The sequence below is a fragment of the Diceros bicornis genome, chromosome 16 (genome assembly GCF_020826845.1).
Source record: "Diceros bicornis minor isolate mBicDic1 chromosome 16, mDicBic1.mat.cur, whole genome shotgun sequence".
Taxonomy (NCBI): domain Eukaryota; kingdom Metazoa; phylum Chordata; class Mammalia; order Perissodactyla; family Rhinocerotidae; genus Diceros; species Diceros bicornis.
The window spans coordinates 10,430,982-10,453,480 of NC_080755.1; the positions used below are offsets into that span (position 1 = coordinate 10,430,982).

A 22,499-nucleotide genomic window follows, 5' to 3' on the forward strand; every position below is an offset into this window, starting at 1 on the left:
GAGAACTTCCCAAACCTGGGGAAAGAGCTGGACTTACAAGTACATGAAGCCAATAGAACTCTTAACTACATCAATGCAACAAGACCTTCTCCAAGGCATATAATAGTAAAACTGGCAAAAGTCAAAGACAAAATATTAATGGCAGCAAGGCAGAAGAAAATAATCTACAAAGGAACCACTATCAGGCTTTCAGTGGATTTTTCAGGAGAAACCTTACAGGTTTGAATGATATATTCAAAATACTGAAAGACAAAAACTTTCAGCCAAGAATACTCCATCCAGTGAAATTATCCTTCAGATACAATAGAGAAATAAAAGCTTTCCCAGATAAACAAAAGCTGAGGGAGTTCAGCACCAGTAGACCTGCCTTACAGGAAAGGATGAAGGAAGCCCTCCTCCCTGAAACAAAAAGGCAAAAGTTTACAAAGTCTTGAGCAAGGAGACAAATAAGACAGAATCAGAAAAACGCTGCTATCAGAACAGGGTTAGCAAATAATTATAAAATAAAAGATAAAGGGAAGGAAAGCATCAAAAATAACTACAAACACTTTAATTTAGTCACAAACTCACAACACAAAAAAGAATTATTTGTCACAACAATAACTCAGAAGGGGAAGAGGAGAGGAAAGGAATCTGCTTAGGCTAATGGAGATAAGAGGCTATCAGAAAATGGACTATCTCATCTATGAGATCTTTTATACAAACCTCATGGTAACCACTAAACAAAACATCACAGCAGAGCCACAAATCATAAATAAAGAGAAAACTGAGAAAACCATCACAGAAAACCACCAAACTGAAAGGGCAGTCAGAAATACAAGGGAAAAGAAACAATGGAAATATAGAACAGCTGAAAAACAAGAGACAAAAAGGAAGTATTAAACCCTCATACACCAATAATCACTCTAAATGTAAATGGATTGAATTCTCCAATCAAAAGACACACAGAGTGGCTGGATGGATTAAAAAACAAGACCCAACAATATGCTGCCTCCAGGAAACACCTCTCAGCTCTGAAGACAAACAGTCTCAGAGTGAAGGGATGGATAAAAGGGACATTCCACCAACAGGACATAACCTTATGAATATATATGCACCTAACAAAGGAGCACCAAAGTATATAAAGCAACTATCAAGAGACCTAAAGGGAGAAATTGATAGCAACACAGTAATAGTAGGGGACCTCAACACCCCACTTACATTAATAGATCATCCAGAAAGAAAGTCACCAAGGAAAACAGTAGCTTTAAATGAAACACCAGACCAGATGGACTTAACAGATATATAGAGAACACTCCATCCAAAAACAGAAGAATACACATTCTTCTCAAGTGCACACGAAACATTCTCAAAGATAGACCATATCTTGGGAAACAAGGCAAGCCTCAATAAAATTTAAGAATATTGAAATCATATCAAGAATCTTCCTACAATGGTATGAAACTAGAAATCAACTACAAGAATAAAGCTGGGAAAATCACAAATACATGGAGACTAAACAACATGCTACTGAATAACCACTGGATCAATAAAGAAGTCAAAGGAGAAATCAAACAATACCTGGAGATAAATGAAAATGAAACCACAACATACCAACTCTTATGGGATGCAGCAAAAGCAGTACTAAGAGGGAAATTTATACCAATACATTTGGTATACAGGCCTACTTCAACAAACAAGAAAAATCTCAAATAAGCAATCTTAAACTATACCTAACAGAACTAGAAAAAGAACAAAGCCCAAAGCCAGCAGGAGGGAAATAATAAAAATTAGAGCAGAAATAAATTAAATAGAGACTAAAAAAAACAATAGAAAGCATCAAAGTACCTAAGAGCTGATTCTTTGAGAAGATAAAATTGACAAACCCTTAGCCAGACTCACTAAGAAAAAAAGAGAGAAGGCTCAAATAAATAAAATTAGAAAAATGAAAGAGGAGAAATTACAACGGATACTGCAGAAATACAAAGGATTACAAGAGAATACTATGAAAAACTATATGCCCACAATTAGATAACCTACAAGAAATGGATAAATTCTTAGACCCATACAACATCCCAAAACTGAATCAACAAGACATAGAGAATCTGAATAGATCAATCACAAGTAAAGACATCAAAACTAATCAAGAACTTCCCAAAAATCAAAAGTCCAGGACCAGATGACTTCTCTGGAGAATTCTACCAAACATTCAAAGAAGATTTAATACCTATCCTTCTCAAACTATTCCAAACAACAGAAGAAGATGGAATGCTTCCTAACTCATTCTATGAGGCTAACCTTACCCTGAAACCAAAACCAGACAAGGATAACACAAAAAGAGAAAATTACAGGCCAATATCGCTGGTGAACATAGATGCAAAAATCCTCAACAAAATATTGGCAAATTGAAAGCAGCAATATATTAAAAGAATCATACACCATGATCAAGTGGGATTTATACCAGGGATGCAGGGATGGTTCAACATCTGCAAATCAATCAATGTGATAGACCACATTAACAAAATGAGGAATAAAAATCACATGATCATCTCAATAGATGCAGAGAAAGCATTTGACAAGATCCAATATTCATTTATGATAAAAATTCTGAATAAAATAAGTACAGAAGGAAAGTACCTCAACACAATAAAGGCCATATAGGACAAACACACAGCCAATATCAAGCTTAATGGTGAAAAACTGAAAGCCATTCTTCGGAGAACAGAAACAAGACAAGGGTGCCCACTCTCACCACTCCTATTCAACATAGTACTGGAGGTTTTGGCCAGAGCAATTAGGCAAGAAAAAGAAATAAAAGGAGTCCAAATTGGAAAGGAAGAAGCAAAACTCTCGCTGTTTGCAGATGACATGATCCTATATATAGAAAACCCTAAAGAATCCACCAGAAAACTATCAGAAATAATCAACAACTGCAGCAAACTTGCAGGGTACAAAATCAACTTGCAAAAGTCAGTTGCATTTCTATACACTAATAACAAACTAACAGAAAGAGAAGTCAAGAATATAATCCCATTTACAATCACAATGAAAAGAATAAAATATCTAGGAATAAACTCAACAAAGGAGGTGAAAGGCCTATACACTAAAAAGTATAAGACTTATTGAAAGAAATCAAAGAAGACAAAAAGAAACAGAAAGATATTCCATGCTCTTGGATTGGAAGAATAAATATAGTTAAAATGTCCATATTACCTAAAGCAATCTACAGATTCAATGCAATATGCAATCTCAATCAAAATCCCAGTGACATTCTTCACAGAAATGAACAAAGAATCCTAAAATTTATATGGAACAACAAAAGACCCCGAATAGCCAAAGCAATTCTGAGAAAAATAACAAAGCTGGAGGCATCACAATCCCTGATTTCAAAATATACTACAAAGCTATAGTAATCAAAACAGCATGGTACTGGCACCAAAACAGACCCACAGATCAATGGAAAGAAATGAAAGCCCAGAAATAAACCCACACATCTATGGAAAGCTAATCTTTGACAAAGGAGCCAAGAACGTAAAATGGACAAAGGAAAGTCTCTTCGATAAATGGTGTTGGGAAAACTGGACAGCCACATGCAAAAGAATGAAAGTAGACCATTATCTTAGACCATACACAAAAATTAACTCAAAATGGATTAAAGACTTGAATGTACAACCTGAAACCATAAAACTCCAGGAAGAAAACACAGGCAGTACACTCTTTGACATCAGCCTTAGCAGCATCTTTTCAAAAATGATGTCCACTCAGGCAAGGGAAACAAAAGAAAAAAATTAACAAATGGGACTATATCAGACTAAAGAGCTTCTGCACAGCAAAGGAAACCATGAACAAAATGAAAAGACAACCCATCAACTGGGAGAAAATATTTGCAAATCATATATCTACCAAGGGGTTAATTTCCAAAATATACAAAGAACTCATACAAGTCAACAACAAAAAAACAAACAACCAGATCAAAAAATGGGCAGAGGATATGAACAGACATTTTTCCAAAGAAGATACACAGATGGCCAACAGACACATGAAAAGATGTTCAACATCACTAATTATTAGGGAAATGCAAATCAAAACTACAATGAGGTATCACCTTACACCTGTCAGAATGGCTATAATTAACAAGACAAAAAATAACAAATGTTGAAGAGGATGTGGAGAAAAGGGAACCCTTATACACTGCTGGTGGGAATGTAAACTGGTGCAACCTCTATGGTAAACAGTATGGAGATTCCTCAAAAAAATTAAAAATAGAAATACCATACGATCCAGCTATCCCACTACTGGGTCTTTATCCAAAGAACATGAAATCAACAGTTCAAAGAGATTTACCCACCCGTTTGTTCACTGCAGCATTATTTGCAATAGCCAAGACATGGAAGCAATCCAAGTGCCCACCAACTGGCACATGGATAAAGAAGATGTGTGTATATATATATACAATGGAATCTTGGCCATAAAAAGACAAAAATCGTCCCATTTGCAACAACGTGGATGGACCTTGAGGGCATTATGTTAAGCGAAATAAGTCAGGCAGAGAAAGACAAACACTGTATGATTTCACTCATATGTGGAAGATAAACACATGGATAAAGAGAACTGATTAGTGGTTACCATAGGGGAATGGAGTGTGTGTAGGGGGTGGGTGAAAGGGGTAAAGGGGTGCATATGTATGGCGACAGATAAAAAGTAGCCTACTGGTGGTGACCATGATGCATTCCATACAGAAACTGATATATAATAACCCCAAACTATAAAATGTTATAAGCCAATATGACCTCAATTAAATAATTTTAAAAAAATAAATGCACATTCAAGCCTGAAGTCATCTCATATTTGATATACAAAATCTAGAATTGGAGTAGGGCAATATCAGTAAAAGCAGCAACTATTTAACTTGTGAAAAATGTTTTCACAAATTTGATTTCTAAGAAAGAATTTTTAAGCAAGAGAAAGTAGTGAGATGGAAGAGGAAAGAAGGAATCTGTTTTTCTATCTCAAGCTCACAATCATTGGTTCAAAACTGCTACTGGGTTTAAGTTACCTAGGCAGCTTTTTACACATTCTGAGGTCTTTCTGCTCCATCAATATCCCACTGTCATCACCCCCCAGCTACAACCTGGGATTTTGTTGTTTCAAAGGAGAAGGCTGTTGGCTGGGGCTCAAAAAACTTTACCAAGAGACTTACTAGTAAGGGTTGAGAAGCAATTACTAATCATGTTCCTCTTGGGTAAAACCAGGTAACGTGTCACCTTCTCTTCTCTCTTACCTCATACCTTGCCACAGCTCAAGATGTCACATCAGGAGAGCTCTGTCCCCTCAGTGACTCACTGCCCTCCCCTCTCACCCTATGTCCCAGGGTACCTGCTTGCAGAGAGCCCCTCTGGATTCTGGAGCAATTGCTCCATCTAGGTTTAATTACAATAAATGCTATCTTAAAATACATCAACCTCTCCAATGTGTTCGCACAGAATATGAAGACTTTCCCTACTCTGGAGAAAAACAATTTCTTTGAAAGTAAGCTTCTTTTCTACTCTGAGCAATTAGCTACAAGACAGAAGGAATAGAGAAGGAATTTCTTAGGGGAAAGGAAACTGTGTAATGGAGGAGAAAAATAACAGAACAGACCCAGGACCTTGGAAATAATTAGCAGAATAAAGCGATACTCTGATTTCTGTATGACATCATATAAAAATAAAGACAAAGTTCAGTGGAAATTAAGTTTATTTCTGGATATACCATATTAAAATATATGCCATTAGAATAACATAATCAATGCAAAAATAGAACTCTCTTCTCCTCTGTAAAAGTTAAGTACAATACTGTAGGCTAGATACATGATATTTTAGTCAGGTCTTCAGTATTAGGATCTCCAAACAAAAAAATCTATAGTTATACATACCAACTTTTCATACAAAATATATACAAAAGCATAACTGTAGTGTAGAAAAATGAAGTTACCAAAATATAACTTATGTAATTTACTTTACAAAAAATGTATTCTAGTTAATTTTTTTCAAGAGCTTCACCAATTAGTCGAATAGCGACACTCTTGCCCTCGTCTGTTTGAATAACGAGCAAAGCTTCAAATTTGCCCACCAACTTTGGTCTGAACTGCACAGGCATGTTGATGTAATGCTGGGCTCTGTAAAGAGAAAGGAAAGAAACGTCAGCAGCCTGATGCTACAACAACATGTGAATCACCTGCCATAGTTAGCACAATGCCTGGCAGAGAGCTCAGTAGGTTTTTGATGAAAGAATCTAGTCAAGTTACATTCAGCGTAAATTTAGCTCTCATTTCTTTGATGCTATTATTTAATAAGAAACTGGCACAAAAGAGAGAAAAATCTAAAATCTGATTCAACAGTACTGTATATATATTCCTGGCTATCCAAAAACACAGGAAAAGGAAAATAAAAGGTCTGATCTGCTGTGTATGGAGCTTCGTAGTCTGTCTGCAGAGCAGGTGGCTGTTCACCTAAGAAAGAGTCAGCGCTCATCCTCCATACCCCGACCTTCCTGACTATGGCAGCATACTCAACTGGGAAGAACATTAAACAGACTGGTCCAATGCCTACGATTAAGAGGGCTGTAAGTTTTTGCTCCAAAATTCATATGAAACTTTTATCAAAAATCTTCTGGACAATTTATTTTCAGATTATATAGAGGCAGATAATGAGTGCCCTATGTTCAAAAGTAGTATGTTGGGAGGTTTGTTTTTGTTCATAAAACCAGGTCCCAAGAGCATCAAAAATATACCTTTACTCCATAGTGAAGGAGAACACGTATACTTGATCACAGCCTATGTGATGTCATTGACTTTCAGTCTTAACTGTTTTCAAGTGAAAATTTATAGCTTTTAGACTTTCCTCAGAGAGAAGGTACTTCATCCCTAAGTCTCATCTCAGAGCTACATGTTTTAAAGTTCAGCAATCAGAACTGATATATGCTTTTATTTCCAACACATTCCTGATAAAACCCAGTACAATGTTAGATTTGGGGTGTACAATAGTACAGTGGGTTAGAAATTTAGAAAACAGTTTAAATATTTCAAAGCCCTTTTCCTGGATATAATTGACAATGCAGAATATATATATATACACACACACATATATTTAAAGTCTGGGTTATTTTTCCCAAATGCATTTTACCTTATTTTTCCACATCAAAGCTAATGTGCCTTTAAAAAAAAATGTACCTATTCCACAGCATTGACAAACCACAATTTTCTCTTTGATGTTAGCATTTTAATACTCAGAATAATAGTACTATTTGGCAGCTTAAGAGACTTTATTAATTACTAAAAGTAATAAAATATCCCAAAATAAATCTCTGGAAGATCCCATTATTAACAAAGGTCAACATGGAATATAGAACTGTTCTATAGTGAATTGAGGAAGTGTTTTAAAAAACCTATTATGATAAACATATATCATCTGTTTCAGATTTACAGATAACTGAATAAACTACAATGCAATTTAGAAAGAACCATAAAGTTTAATATAGCTATAGAATACTATCAGTAAGATGGATATATTTAAAATAGTACCTTGTACTATTATTAAAAACTGCTTTAATCTCCCTACACACACACACAGACACACACACACACACACACACACACACACACACACAGAAAGGGAAAAGGCAATGGTAAAGTATGCTGAACCCAGCGGAGAGGTATAGTTCAAAACCTTTTACTAGCTAATGACCAATTTTACGGCAAAGGCACACAAGAACACAGCACGTGCAGACAGCAAAGAGGCAGCTGTGGAAGCGCACTTTCAACCACCTCCTTCACTACAGGCCCCCGCCTACATTTAAAGGGCTTATCAGAACCTACAAATCATATAAACCATACTTTTTATTTGTTTTCTAATTTAAAAGGAATACTTTGTGTAGGAAAAATCTAGCACATTAGCACAGCCAAGGTACCATCACTATCAAAGAAACTGCAAAAAAGTAACAAACTGCTTGATTGCTGTGCATTAGTGAGAAGTGACAACAGCTCAATGATAGCATTGTTCCTTGGCTGTGACTTCTGTGAGCACTGTCCTTTCCTCTCAAATGACATGGCAGGGTCTGTCAGCTCAGAAGCCGCAGTTTGCCAGGACCCACAGCACGTTGGTGTACGCAGACGTGGGCACGGAGGAGGGGAATCACGTTAGATTAGACTGGAATAAAACAACCGGTTAACAGGAGGATGCTTTTCAGGGCTGAGTGGGAACATGAACAAACTCTTTTTAAAAAGATATGAGAAAGGGATGATCACCTGGAATCCAAAAAAGAACCTTTACAAAAAAACTTAATGTTTCCATTTCTCTATTACCTTGTTTATAACCTATCACTTTAAGGGGGCTAACATCCAACATACAGTCACGCCCACCCATCTCTGCACAAGGCAGAACCCCTGTAACTTCTGGAAGTTCTTCCCCTATTTATGTCGCTGCCAGTCTACACCCCAAAGGCCACGTGCTGCTTTATGTGTCAGCGTGAGAACTCCCTGAGAGCAGCCCCATCAGGCCTCACAACAGCCTCAGAAAAGGTGCGTATTTGTAAGGCAACTATTACCTCATGTACCCTACAGATGACTTAAGTCACATTGTTACTTTGGAAGTGTATAGTTAATGGTGTCACAGAGCAGACAGCGATCTAATACACGAAAATGTGGTTAATGAAAGCCATTCGGAATGGCTTCTCATGATTCTGAAAACAGATTTTGTTTCACACGCCAAAGCAAACTAACTGCTGCTCTCAACCAGCAATTATATTTCATAATCCCTTGTCCAAAGTGTCTCATATTTGGGACAAATACAAAAGTACTCAACACTTATAATGAGCACAAGCACTACTACTTCAGTTTTGTGGTAAAAATTTTCAAGTGAGATACTGTAGCAAAGTTCTGCTTCTTCTGTAAAGTTGAAAGAAGTCATTCTTATGTATAAAGAAATCAGAAATTTCTGCCTTCCTTTACATAAAATTTAAGCCTATGGATTTGTCATGAGAGAAGAGTTTTCTCTGACCTAGAGTTTACTCATTTGGTTAAACAGATCACAGAGTTACTGCTTTACACATATGACTTTCTTATTTATATTTTATGAGATTTATACTGAGTTGCTGCTATTAAAGTTGATGCTGGAATTTGTAACATTTATTTAACGCAACATAATGTAACATTTATTAAAGTTGATGCTGGAATTTCTAACATAAATATTTATCCTAAGTTCCATAATGAGAGTTAATATGGATGAATACTTTCTGGAAACTCATCATGATCAGAATAACTTAAGTACCTGCCACAAATAAGGTATAAAATTACCTTATTTAAATTTACCTTCAAAGCATAAAATTTTTAAATATTTTAAAGTAATAACATGTTCAAAGACTATAAAGCAAACAAAATTGTATCTTGTGATGCTATTTTAAATGCTAGTTTACCTAAACTGTCTAGATTTTGCTTAATTTAAAAATATTTTCTCATGTTTCTAAGTTCTTATAGATGCCATTAATATGACCTAGGCTGCGTAGAAAAACAGTGCTCTAATTTAGGACAGCTTAAAATTTTCTAGCCTTGGAATGGCAAGTGAACAAATTCAACTCTACATAAATGTCTACTTTTAAATGGCTAGCAATGAACACATTTTATATTTCAAAATTGGTTTTTAGAGAACAAGCTGAAGCTAAGCAAAATGCCATCTCATTTATAAAAATTGAATTTCTCATTAAAAATGTTTTAAGCATCATGTTTTTAATATTAAAGTTGAGACATGCATGAAAAGGAGGAGGAGGAGGAGGAAGAATTGCACCAGCTGTTGCTGCTGTTATTAAGACAACTATCAAATCCAGGAAGGTTCACACAGAAGAAATAATGTTAGTAACTTGCTAAAAAATTCAGATGATGAAAAATAAAGATGCCTAATATGAAAATAATTTGACATTTTAATTGCCAAAATTATATTTCAATTTAGGTAATGTCAGTATTCTATGAATTTATAACATCTCAATGACAACTACACCACACCACAGAAGGACTGCCACCCCTTATATCTCTTTCATTCAATTGGTCTTGTTGCTATATCCAGATTAGGAATAGACTCTGCCACTTGTAACATTATTGCAGTGGAACAGGTTTAGGTTCTTTTTCTGCAAAGGGTCAAGAAGGTAGATGATTTGGCTTACAAATTTCAGCTGAAATAGAATTAAAAAGAAAAATCTGTGAAAGCAAATTAAGCAAAGAACATTACATCAAAAGAGAATTTGAAACTACAATGTATTCAGTGACGAAAGCGGGAAAATAAATGTTTACCTCCAGGGAAGTTTTAACTGCACCATCTTCTAGCTATAAAATGGGGAAGAGTGACATAAAGCTAAACAATTTAACAAGCTATTTTAAATAATGATTCTTTACCAAAACTACAGATGAGCTGAATGCAAATGTTGTTTAAAAAAAATTGGTACTAGGCTGTTAAAGGGAATTTTTAAAAAAAGATCTGTAAGATTTCTTGGAACTTGTTTAAGTAGTTTTTTTTTTCAGACGAGAAGAACTTCTTAAAAATCTGAAGCCCTTCTACTAAGTTGTGACAGGTGTATGCTAGTTTACACAGAAGTATTCCACCCAATCCGCCTCGTGTTGAGAGATATACTCCTCCAAACAGCTGGTTAAGATCAGGGATGTGAACCAGACAGAGAAGAAAGCAGCAGCAGAATTAATGATGCAGTTATGATAAAGTTCACATTCAGATAATAAGTGTTCAGGATAGATCATTTATTCAGTATCTACTTGTACTCAGTTACTAAAAAGTTACCATCACTGGGAATTTAAATGATCTATTTTTAAATAAACTAATTGACACTTTGTATTTAGGAGTACCAACCTAAATAAAACACAGTATAACATCAAGAGTCCTAAATGAATCAGGGCAAACTTTTAACTGGAGGGATCCACAGACTGCTGGGAGACAAGAACTAAGAGCAGAGAAGCTGGAAAATTTGGATTTAGTAGCTTTTTAAACTTAGGTCTTTCTCTTCCATGTAGTTGTTGAAGGGTTTAATGGGAAAGCATTAATATGACATTACATCAAAATCTCTGGATGGAGCTTGCCAGTAAGGCCAACTAAATGGAGGGCTTTGTTAACAATGCTAAAGATACCATTACCTGCTGAGTGCTCTCTATGACCAGGCACTAATACCCACACATCTCTGACGAGCTCCTCATAACAATTCCATGCTGTCAGAGCGTCATCATCTCCATTTTACAAATTAGGAAATTGAGGCTGAGAGAAATTAAGGCTATGACAACTTTCTAGATACATTCATTGTTGAATTTGCAGTTTGCCTTCAGGTAAGTCTCCAGGGAGGCAAAGGAAGTGCTTAACTCTTGAGTACATAAATAACATGTTTTATAGTACACAGGATGGGGAATGGGTGGTGAAAGAGATGAAAGAGTGAAAAGGTAAGAGGTGCTGGGAATGGCCCTCCCCCAAGTCATCTTTTCAGTATCTGAAGATACGTGTAAGCTTCTAGCATACAGCATTGCTGGTCTTAGTAACTCAGTAAGGCAGCCCTAGAATGTTTGCAGAGTGGTCCAAGTTTTCACAGAATATAACATATTTTTGGAACAGTCTCCTAATGCTAAAATGAAAGATCTGATAATAACTAAATGGTTTAATTAAAGATTCAAAGGTGAAGATAAAATTATTCGTCAGTATTAACAAAAAGAACCCTGTCAAAATTCTAAATAACAGTGACAATCCAGTTTGAGATTTCAACCTAAATGTACATCATATGGAAAAAGAAAATTAGCAAGGATGACAAGAAAATGAGGCCCTGATTTAAGAACAATATAGGTTATTTGAAGAATGACAACTGAAAAATACCGCAGTAAAAGTTTTCCCAATTAATCTGGGAAGGTTTTTGTCCTAATTAGTGAAAATTTAAATCCCTGATTCTTAGCGTAGTGAAAATAACATTCAAAGCAGGAACTGTTCTAAAGTTAATCACAAGATAATTAAGGTTCTAGGACTAGGTTAACAGGAATCATATGCTAAGTCCAAAACACTGCTCAAAGCTTGGGTTGCTACACAGTAAAGCACACCTGGGGGCAGTCATGAACTGTTTTCCCTGAAGGCTCCTTCTCTCTGTCCTACTTATGAAGATCCATGTGCTCAGTGTTCCACGGTGTTGGGAATGAAGACGAAGGGCTGTAATAGAGGGACACTGGAGAACTCCTAATTCCCAAGAGAAATCTCCACATCCTGAAAACAAAGTCATGAACTAGGATGAAAACATTTTGATTTATGACAAACTCACCTCAAAGAATATTTTGAATGTTTGACGTAGAAAGGCTCCCTGGGACTTAAAAACTTCAGCTGGAATTTAATATGAAACACTTCATGAAGTTATGCAAGTCAGAAATTTGAGCACAGTTAAAACATATCATACATTTTTTTAATTAAAGATAACATTTTATAAATTTAAGTATAGCCACAAAATTAGGTAAGACAATAAGTGCTAATGAAAACACATTTAAGGAAACTTGAATATGAATTTACTCTAGTTTTGACTAGAATAAACGTTATCCAGAAATATGTCGGTGTGATGGTACAGAAAAAAGAGAAAACAAGAGAAAAAGTTAAAAAATGAAAACAAATGCTAAATATTTTTGATCTTCAGATAAAGGGTCATCAACTTCCCATGAGTTTCTTTTCAAATACAGTATATTAAGGTATTTTAAAAATTAACTCATGATTACAGCTTAAATATAATCTATAAAACAAGCTTCTAACTATCAGGAAAATGTTTATCAAATGGTTGAACATATTTACTTTTCCAAAACCCACAGCAGTATTGCCAACTTACCAAGTGTGTAATAAAAGAATTATTTCGCAAATTGACTTTTAACGTCCTTGATTCCCCAACTCTAGTTGGCAAAAACTGATACACATCTTCTGGGGCATAAACTCCACGGTGGGTCAAGTCAAGGTGCCTGCTTTGGAAATAGGTTTAAAGTTAACTATTTAAAATCCACAGTAATTTAAACTATTTATATATGTTATGAAGTATTGCTTTAATTTCTGTTTTCTCTCACAACTCCATTAAAAAATAGTTTTGTAATGGCAATTTAACTAATTTGTATAAAGATAAAATGCTGACAGCAGGAATACTCTTATCAAGGTGCTGGGTTAGCTGCTACGTAACACAGGACAGCAGTGCCACCTCTGACCCTCTTTTGCACTGAAAAACTCTGTTTGTATAGAGGTGGCCCTTTTACCCGGACTACTCACAGCACAGTCCACTGGATGATCTTCATTTTCACAGGGATACACGCTACTCTAACAGTATGGCATATGCTCTGGCCTCTCAGCAGCATTTAATAGTAGTGACCACTTCCTCTTGCCTTGGCTTCCAGATTCCATGCTGCTGACTTTCATTTCTCTGGCCACTTAGTCTGTGCAGGCTCATCACCACTCCCTCACCTCTAATGCTGTGTCCCATAAGGTTTGGCCCTGGACATCCCCAACAGCTCACACTACACTCTCCCTAGGCAATCCCATCTCTGGTGATCCAGCGACCTCACACCTAAGTGACTTCCAGATTTGTATCTCAGCTCAGACTGAGCCTCTGGGCAACATAACTTGTGTGTCATCACACAATTTTCTCCCTTTGACTATCTCAAAGACATCTTTGTCTCTACAAATTCAGGCTAAACTTGATCTTTCTCCTCCAACCTGATCCTCCACTTGTATTTTCCACCTTGGGGAATGGTATCTGGGAGCCGACTTTGACCCCTTTCTCTCTCACACCCCTTTATCCAATCTATCATGAGTCCTTCAAATTTCTTTCCTACATACTTCTCAAATCTGTCTATTTCTTGTCATCTTCCTTGACTCCATCTTACTCCTGGACTTCTTAAAAATAGCCTCTGACTTGTTTTACCCTATCTACTCTTGCCTCCTTCTAATCAGTCCATACTGCAGCCAGACGGATTTTTCTATAAATACTTGAATCTGATTATGTCACTCAATGGCTTCCAATAGCGTTGCAGATGAACACCCAAATCCTTCACCTGACATACAGGGCTATGTGTGGTCTGCACCCAGCCCACCTCCCTCTCTAGCCTCACCTCACACTACTCTCCCTCCTATTCTGTGCTCTAGGCCCGTGGGCTGCTTTTGGTTCCTCAAGAGCCAAGAATCCTCATCACCCCAGTCCTTTACACAGCTAGGAACTTTTCCTATCCTCTTCACCTAGGTCATTTCCACTCATCCTCCTCATCTTAAAGGTCCCATTTCAGGGCAGTTCTTCCCAGATATCACAGATCAAGCTCCCTCTGTCACGTTTGCCCATGTTTCCCATTTATTTCCTTCCAGTCCTTTCCAAGCCTGTTAGTGTGACTGACTTCTCTAGAGGGTGAAGTCCAGGGAGATAAAGACTAGGACGTTTTTGCTTACTGTTTTATCTCCACTACCTGGCATGCAGTGAGCACTCAGTATGGGATGAGCAAAGAGCATACAAAGTGTGGTAAGAACACACTCTTTGAAGGACTCTAATTTCTTACAAAATGCATTATTTACTCCTGTTAGAAAATAAATGACCACACTTATATTAAGTTCAACAGGTACTTATACATTTTTCTTACAAACATCTTCCTCCAGAACTAAGTTAGACCTAAATATTAGTTAATTAAGGATCAGAAGAAACATTTTCATTAGGTAAAATACTTAAATATTATCAATAAAGCTATGTAAGCTGCTGGTATAAAATATACATTTTTTAAAGTTTTTGAGAATCTATTTTCATACACTGTTTTTGGGAATGTAAAATGGTACAACCACTTTGAGAAAATTATTTGGCAGTTTAAAGTTAAACACATGCTTATCATATGGCCCAGCAATTCTACTCTGAGGTATTTTTATCCAAAAGAAATGAAAGGCTATGTCTACAAAAACACACATACAGATTTCCTTCATTAAGTAGGAGATAATAACAACAATAAAAAAACACATAGAGACAGAGATTGGATTGGTGGTTACCAGAGGGGAAGGGAGGAGGGAGGAGGGCAAAAGGGATAATTCGGGGGCCGGCCCGGTGGCGCAAGCGGTTAAGTGCGCGCGCTCCGCTGCGGCGGCCCGGGGTTCGCTGGTTCGGATCCCGGGCGCGCACCGACGCACTGCTTGGTAAGCCATGCTGTGGCGGCGTCCCATATAAAGTGGAGGAAGATAGGCACCGATGTTAGCCCAGGGCCGTCTTCCTCAGCAAAAAAAGAGGAGGATTGGAGGATGTTAGCTCAGGGCTGATCTCCTCACAAAAAAAAAAAAAAAAAAAAAAAAAAAAAAAAAAAGGGATAATTCGGCATATGTGTGTGGTGATGGGTTGTAATTAGTATTTGGGTGGTGAACATGATGTAATCTATGCAGAAATAGAAGTATAATGATGTACACCTGAAATTTATACAATGTTACTGCAATAAACAAAAAATTAAAAAAAAAATCTAAACAAAAAACAAACACACATACAATAATGTTCATAGCCCCTTCATCCACAATGGCTCCAAATTAGAAGCCACCCAAATGTCAATAGGAAAATAAATAAATTATGATATGTTCATATGATGGAATACTAAATAACAAAAAGGAACAAACTACTGATATACTCAATACAAATGAACCCCAAAAAACACTAAGTAAAAGAAGCCAGACACAAAGAGTGCATATGCACACGAGATTCAGCAAAACCAACCTATGGCAATAGATCAGAACAGAACAAATCCTGGGGTGAGGGTGGGGGTTGACTGTAAAGGGACACATAAGAACTTTCCGGGGTGAGAAAAATATTCTCCGTCTTGACTGGAGTGGTAGTAATGCATGTAAACTTATAGGTAGTCATTGAGCATTTTACTGAATGTAATTATACCTCAATAAAGTACTGGAAAAAAATTCATAAGGACAGAAACAACATACCCAGGTATGAGAGCAGAAGCCTCTGATACAGCTTGTCTTCGAGGCTTAACTAAATTATCTATTTTAATGAGCGTATTTGTGGAAACAGATGAATTTTCTGGTTCATTTTCTGCTTTGACACTCTGTATTAAAAAAAAAATCACAGGGCAGCAGGGGGAGAAATAAATACTCTAGGAAAATATATGGACATTTACCTATTTGAATTCTACTATTTCCTTCATAATTTTTTAAAAGGAGACAAGATTTTTAAATTCCCTAAATTGCAAACCCTATGCTTTCTTACACACACACACACACACACACACACACACACACACACACAGAGTATCCTACCTAATCAAGTCAAACAAAGGTTTCACAGAGCCAAACCCAGACCTCAAACTTGCCAATCAATAAAAAGAAATGAAAAAATTAAGATTATAGGGCTATACAACAGAATTAATGAAATTAGAATAATAGCAGGAAAATATTCTGCATTTTCAGGCCAGTTTTTCATGTCAGTTTCACTTCGTGTTTTTGATATACACAGCCAATAATTTACGAAATTCAGCGTAATACTCACTTGTCCAGAGAGTTGAAATCTCAAGGTGTGTTTCATGTGAGGCTCTTTAAGGGAGTGACACTCAACATCCCAAAACTGGGCATAATCCCCTCTATCTCTGGGCAAAAACATGATGGAGACCTACAAAACAAAACATCCAGAAGAACTATTTAGAAACTGAAACTTACGCACATGTAGTTAGATCACCAATTCAGAGTGTCAATATGAAAAAATTAAAGGGAAAAATGTTTTTGCATTGGCTAGTTTTGCCATTAATTGAAAAAGGATTTGAACAATTCTATTTTTAGTAAGCTTGTTACTATACCAGATCCAAAATATATTTTTCTTTAAGGCTTTATGTAACATATTCTTCAAAATATAATTTTAAATTAAAAAAAAATTATCAAAAAATTCTAGAGCTGTCAAGTTTAAGACCTAAATGAGGAAGGTCCAGAGTCAGAAACACAATCCAGTCTGGCACTGCAATGCTTTTTGGAACGCTCTGCTGGCCAAGTGGTAAAGGACTAAGGCCTAGCATACAGCCACTAATTGGAGAGGACTGAAAGGATACACAGAAAAGTGAAGGAAGGAGTGGGTGCAAAACAGGAGGCAGAAAAGACAAGCACCTCTATGCTACATAATAGCAGCTTTTATCACGATTAATTTCAGAACGTTGGTCAGAACCAGTTACCCTGACTGTACAGCTCAAAGGTATATATACGAACTGTATGCACACAACCTGTGAAAGGCTCAATAATGAGACTTGTAAAATTTAAAAATAGTATTTTATAAAGTTTAGCAGCATTAAGAGCCTTCTTTATCAAAGAATTTAGTGTTAAAAATATTGACTACTAGTTAGGTTAGTCAGGTTAACAATTAATCAGTGTCTTTGAGTCTGGACTTGAAAACATTTAAGTGACCTAATCTGTCAATGCAGAACATAAGAAACAATGCAGCCAGCAAGCCTGCGAGTGTGAAGGCAGAGGCAGGATAATGATAGAGGAGATGACATCATCAAGATTAGGGAATGACACTGTAAAAGATGACAAGGACACTGGAAGATTAAGGAAGAAAAGAATGAAAACAACCATGTCCTAAATGGTGAAAACATACAAATTATCTAGAACAGTGGGGACTACAGTCCCACATATTCTACAAATCCTACTTACCCCCCCTTCCATCACCAAAAAATAAACAAAGAGGAGGGAAAAACTTAGTGCATGTTATACACTAGGCACATAATGGGAACTTGAACATTCATTAGCTCATTTAATCCCAAATCAAACTGACCAATGTTCCAAAAAATTATTGTGTACATCTCTTTCTTTAAGAACTAGGTTGTAGGGCCGGCCCCGTGGCTTAGTGGTTAGGTGCACGTGCTCCGCTACTGGCGGCCCGGGTTCAGATCCCGGGCACACACCGACGCACCACTTCTCCAGCCATGCTGAGGCCGCATCCCACATACAGCAACAAGAAGGATGTGCAACTTTGACATATCTACTGGGGCTTTGGGGGAAAAAAGGGGAAGGATTGGCAATGGATGAGCTGATCTTCCTCAGCAAAAAGAGGAGGATTGGCATGGATGTTAGCTCAGGGCTGATCTTCCTCACAAAAAAAAAAAAAAAAGAAGAACTAGGTTGCAACTAACGAATTAATTTTTTTTTCCCTTCTGGATCACTGCTATATACATCAGTAACTGTGCTATCTCGTAATACTTCCCTAAATGGTCCCAAAAGGATATGCTTTGCTTTTTCCCCCCCAACAAATTAAGTAACTAGACCTAGAGTTCATTTGATAAATGTGATTTGACAAAGTGGTAAGCAATTAATTTGGTTCAGGATGTACAGTGATGAACACAACAAAACTCAAAGATCTCATGGAGCTTCTATTTGTGTTGTGTGAAAAGGAGCAATTCCTGGGAGCCGATCTAGTCCTGCACCTTCATTCTTCATTTTTTATAGCTTTATTGAGATATAATTCACATACAATTCACCCATTTCAAGTGTAATTACTGGTTTTCAGTATATCTCCAGAACTGTGCAACCATCACCACAATCTAATTTTAAAATATTTTCAATACCCCCAAAAGAAATCCCATACCATCAGCAGTCATTCCCCATTCTCTACCCTCTCTCCCAGCCCCAGCAACCACTAATCTACTTTCTGTCTCTATAGATTTATCTATTCTAGACATTTCACATAAATTGAATCATACAATATATGGCCTTTTGTGTCTGGCTTGTTTCACTTAGCATGTTTTCAAGGTTCATCCATATGGTAGCATGTAATCAGTACTTCATTCCTTTTTAATGCCAAATATTTCATGGTATGGATATACCACATTTTGTTTATCCATCTATCAGTTGATGGACATTTGGGTTATTTCCACGTTTTTTGGTTATTTTGAATAGGCTGCTACGAACACTTGTGTCCAAGTTTTTGTTTGAATACCGGTTTTCAATGTTTTTGGGTATATATCCAGAAGTAGGGTTGCTGGGTCATATGGTAATGCTACATTTAACTTATTGAGGAACCGTCAAACTGTCTTTCACAGTGGCTGTTCCATTTTCCTTCTCCACCAGCAGTGTATAAGAGTTCTAATTTCTCTACATCCTCGTTAACACATTACTGTCTGTTTTTTTTTAAATCATAGTCACCCTAGTGGGTGTGAAGTGATATCTCATTGTGGTTTTGTTTTGCATTTCCCTGACGACTAGTAATTTTAAGCATCTTTTCATGTGTTTATTGGCCACTTGTGTATCTTCTTTGGAGAAATGTCTATTCAGATCCTCTACTCATTTTTTAAACTGGTTATTTGTCTTTATATTGTTGAGTTGTATACATTCTTACACATTCTGAATATACGTCCTTTGTCAAATACATGATTTCTAAATATTTTCTCCCATACTCTGGGTTGTCTTTTCACTGATTTAATGGTGTCTTTTGATGCACAAAAGTTTTTAATTTTGATAATTCACCTATTTTTTCTTTTGTCACTTGTGCTTTATTGGTATTATGTCTAAGAAACCAATGCTTAACCCAGGGTCATGAAGATTTACTGTTATCTTCCAAATATCATATAAGTGCTATAGTTTAAATTAGTTTCAGCTATCAGCATAAAAAGAAAAAGTGTATTGAGGCCAAGTTAACAACTAGTGTCACTAAGAGATAGCTGAAGGGGGTATGTCAGGTCTACAAATGAGTTAAAGTTTAAGAGGCCATGGTACTAAAGGGATCTGTCACCACTTACCCATGAAGATATACTGTTCACTACGATGTGAACATTGAGTTGTTTTTGAGTAATGGTAGATTTTTCTGACTAAGGCTGGAGGACAAAACTATTGTCTAGATCAGCACTACTCAAAGTGTGTTCTAAGTAGCAGCAGCCTGCAGCCACATGAAGCGCTAATATCAGAATGTAAATCAATCATACCACTAAGCATGGGGCTTTGTTTAGCTCTTTAGAAAGCAAGACTCTCTGCTGCAGGAAGCAGTCCACTGACTTGCACTGATGCAGGCCTCTTCTTCTGTGGCAGCCTGGCTGTGAGGAGCACTGGTCTAGGTGCAGCAAACTACTCTGGGTGAAAACCAATGAGGCACTCCTGGCCAATCAACACCGTGTTCTTACCAGCTGGTTGTGAAAAAAAAGTTAAAACTCACCTTTTGGATTCCGTGGCTTTCCAGTATACCAGAAATAGGAGAACATCTGAATGCTGCATAGGTAGCTCTAAAAACATCTCCACTTTCATCGACTCCCTACAAAATAATCATTTAAACAATCAAATGAAAAAATATAAAAGTCAACAGATCGATTCTGAGTGACACCGTTACCTTTTTGGTTATTGAGGACACAAACCCGTTTTGCAGGGGAAGGAGACCTCAAGGCCTGCCTGGAGTGGCAGCACTACTTGACGCAGCTCACACAAGGCCTCTCCTCCCTACATCAGCAGCCACTCCACCCTGGTTACAGCGATCTTGAAGATGCTATTCATGTCGAAGGACTGCCTTTCCCTCAAAGACCCAAAAAAACTTGCTGGATGTACATTTTGACATCCTTTGCAATACCAGTTATTTCTTTTCAGTAGGTCCAGCACTATCTTTTACCCACATTTTGTTAATATTATGGCTCAAAACTGTTACCATCACACAAAATACATGGCAGGAAAGCCATGGTGTTCTAAACAACACACTCAATTCAGACAGTGCCCACTGGCGGAGACTACTTGCAGTATATAGTAGGCTAACACTCACTGTCAAAGAACATTCAATTCCGTCGCCTGCACTAGCTCCCACTGGCTGAAAACATACAACAGTATTCAGAACATGGGAGAGAAAAAAATGTGTGTGCGTGCGCATACACACACAATGTTCTGCAATAAAATTTTTTGTGTGTGTGTGAGGAAGATTAGCCCTGAGCTAACATCTGCTGCCAATCCTCCTCTTTTTGCTGAGGAAGACTGGTCCTGAGCTAACATCCATGCCCATTTTCCTCTACTTTATATGTGGGATGCCTGCTACAGCATGGCTTGATAAGCGGTGTGTAGGTCTGCACCTGGGATCTGAACCTGAAAACCCCGGACTGCCAAACAGGAGTGCACAAACTTAACCACTACACCACTGGGCTGGCCCCATAAAATAAAATTTTTATATATTTTTCAAAATTAAGTTATTTCAGAGAAAAATCAGGACTGTAGGAGACAGCACTAAATGGGGCAAGCACATATTTTCACATACATTTTCTAATTTAACTCTCAAAGCCACCCTGTGAAAAAGACTGGACATGTATTAGCCCCACCTATAGAGAAAATCAAGTAAACGAATTAATGGAACAAAAATCCAATAATCTCAACCTATGCTCATAATCCAGTTTTTAAAATACCCTGCATAGGGCCAGCCCGGTGGCACAAGCAGTTAAGTGCACACGCTCTGCTGCGGCAGCCCGGGGTTCGCTGGTTCGGATCCTGGGCATGTACCAATGCACTGCTTGGCAAGCCATGCTGTGGCAGCATCCCATATAAAGTGGAGGAAGATGGGCACGGATGTTAGCCCGGGGCCAGTCTTCCTCAGCAAAAAGAGAAGGATTGGCAGATGTTAGCGCAGGGCTGATCTCCTCAAAAAAAAAAAAAAAATACCCTGCATAAAGTGTAAACATTAAAATGAATATATTCAAGGTAATTATTACTAACCTTGACATAAGGTGGAGCTAAAGATGACAGATGCCACTTCACTTCTGTGTTACCATGATTCTCAAGTTCCAGATAACTTTCTAAAAGGAACACATATGTAACAACTCAAACAAACTCTTGGAAAGGTAAATAAACAGATTACTTTGATAATTACTGTGATTACCTCATCATAGGGAAAAAAATATAATCATTAGATCCCCAGAGGAGTCCAATAGGAACTATATTTTTTCTAACAAAATCAAGTTTGACAGATATCTTATTTTGGATGTAATCAAAGTGCAATGCAAAGCTACTGAAGGGCGTAAGCAAGGAAGCAATAAGATGATTTATAGTTTTAAAGAAGTACTGGCTGCTGTGAGAAAAGAGACCACAAGGGAGTCAGAGAGGAAGAAGGAGCCCTGGGAGGATGTCACTGCAGTAGTTTGGTTGAGATGATGCACGGGGTGGCCCGCATCAGGCCTGAATTACGGCAACGGGAGGAAAAGCAGCAGGCAGATCAGGGATCTATTTTGAAGACAGACTGCAAAGGACTTGCTAATGGACTGGATGGGGAAGCGGGGAGGGAAGAGAACTCAACTTCCAGGGATCTGGCTTAACCAAAAGGGCAGACAGTGGTACCACTTACTGACATGAGTAAGGCTGGAAGAGAAGCAGGTTTCACGGGTAAAACAAGAGTTCTGTTTTTGTGAGAGGCCCACATGCAGAAGCTGAGTAGGTACCTGGGTGTGCACATCTGGGGTACAGGGAGAGCAGAGAGAAGGAAGGTGATACAGGCCGGCCGGGAAGAAGAGCAGTCAAGCAGTGAAACCTGAGAAGGAGCAC

At 37.4% G+C, this 22,499-nt stretch overlaps 1 protein-coding gene across 10 annotated transcripts in view; it reads right to left on the reverse strand.

Moving 5' to 3' along the window:
* Window positions 1–5,697: 5,697 nt before the first annotated feature.
* Window positions 5,698–22,499, reverse strand: part of LOC131415265 (nucleoporin SEH1) — a 162,328-nt gene continuing 145,526 nt past the window's right edge. For 7 of the 10 annotated variants that reach the window (XM_058556739.1, XM_058556737.1, XM_058556738.1 and 4 more), the window contains 7 exons: window positions 21,678–21,757; window positions 20,152–20,247; window positions 16,513–16,632; window positions 15,951–16,072; window positions 12,850–12,979; window positions 12,301–12,359; window positions 5,698–6,136 (listed from right to left, as the gene is read on the reverse strand). In XM_058556739.1, the coding sequence (XP_058412722.1) occupies window positions 5,998–6,136; window positions 12,301–12,359; window positions 12,850–12,979; window positions 15,951–16,072; window positions 16,513–16,632; window positions 20,152–20,247; window positions 21,678–21,757 (746 nt within the window). In that variant the 3' untranslated portion in view covers window positions 5,698–5,997. Of the gene's footprint in view, window positions 6,137–12,085; window positions 12,246–12,300; window positions 12,360–12,849; window positions 12,980–15,950; window positions 16,073–16,512; window positions 16,633–20,151; window positions 20,248–21,677; window positions 21,758–22,499 lie in introns of those variants that run through there. The other 3 variants (XM_058556736.1, XR_009222387.1, XM_058556741.1) reach the window with 3 other exon arrangements.